At 38.8% G+C, this 1,024-nt stretch overlaps 1 protein-coding gene across 1 annotated transcript; it reads left to right on the top strand.

Moving 5' to 3' along the window:
- Window positions 1–240: 240 nt before the first annotated feature.
- On the top strand, window positions 241–582 carry PHALS_01340 (uncharacterized protein; the record flags this gene model as incomplete). Its single annotated transcript, XM_024715717.1, has 2 exons — window positions 241–326; window positions 411–582. 2 exons carry the CDS (start codon window positions 241–243, stop codon window positions 580–582), a joined length of 258 nt encoding a protein of 85 aa, XP_024581387.1.
- Between the last annotated feature and the right edge of the window lie 442 nt (window positions 583–1,024).

The raw sequence follows: 1,024 nt of genomic DNA on the forward strand, positions 1-1,024 counted from the left end.
GGAAATTATTTAACTAATCCTAGATATATGTTTACTATGCTCAACGATAAACACATCTGCATTGCTTGACGTGGGGATAACAGCCATAGATTGCCATTATTTTACGAAATTTAATCAGTACTTTGCTGATAATATAATTTTAGCAAAACACGCAGAAGTGTAGTGTAAATTTCGACAAATGTGCAATTTTATTTTTGCAGAATTGGACAGAAGCGCACTGCTACGGCCTTTGAAGATCTCATGGAAACATTGAGATCCATACTTGAGTTGGATCGAATGAATTATCCAGACGGTACAGTTGCGTCAGCTGAGCATAATTTTAGCCAGTACTACTCTACTTTAAAACATAGTGCTATATCTTTTCTTCTCTCTTCTGTGTGTCAGAACATGTGGTTGTGCTGCTGGTAAAGAGATGTAGACCAGCAAAAAATGATGATAAATTACATGACCAAAAAGCAGCACGTTTCTTTTCGAACTGTCGATAATAACACCATCGGTGATCAAAGTGATGAGCTCAAAGTCTATCCCAAATTTCAAAAGAAGACACAAACGTTGGAAGAGCACATCCATGGAGCATCTTGAGTGTTTGTGACTTATTTTGATCATGTTGATTATTTCAATTCACAAGGTACACACGTCTCAATTTTACATACCTTTGTGCATTCTCACATCTTTCTTACGCTTCCATGAAGTGGTTTCGGTCTCGGTCGGAGGGATTTTCGACACTTATTGACTTGGAAGGCTTTCTGACATAAGCCTTCCTAAACTTAGTTACAATAGCAGTATATTTTGTAACGGAAATTGCCCGTCGGTGTACGAACACTTTTTTGATGAAGGCTTAGGTCGGCCGACACACCTCACCACGTGTTGCTCGCTTCCATTGGGCCGTTGACATACGTAGAGTAGAGGAAAGGTGAAATAAAATTAATTTCTAACCAATAGGAATGCAACCTCCCCAACCTGATAATTCCTTATACACGGTGTGCATCTAATGTCAGACACATAAAGTATATGGTCCACACAA

Source organism: Plasmopara halstedii (genome assembly GCF_900000015.1).
Source record: "Plasmopara halstedii genome assembly, contig: Scaffold_1378, whole genome shotgun sequence".
NCBI lineage: Eukaryota > Oomycota > Peronosporomycetes > Peronosporales > Peronosporaceae > Plasmopara > Plasmopara halstedii.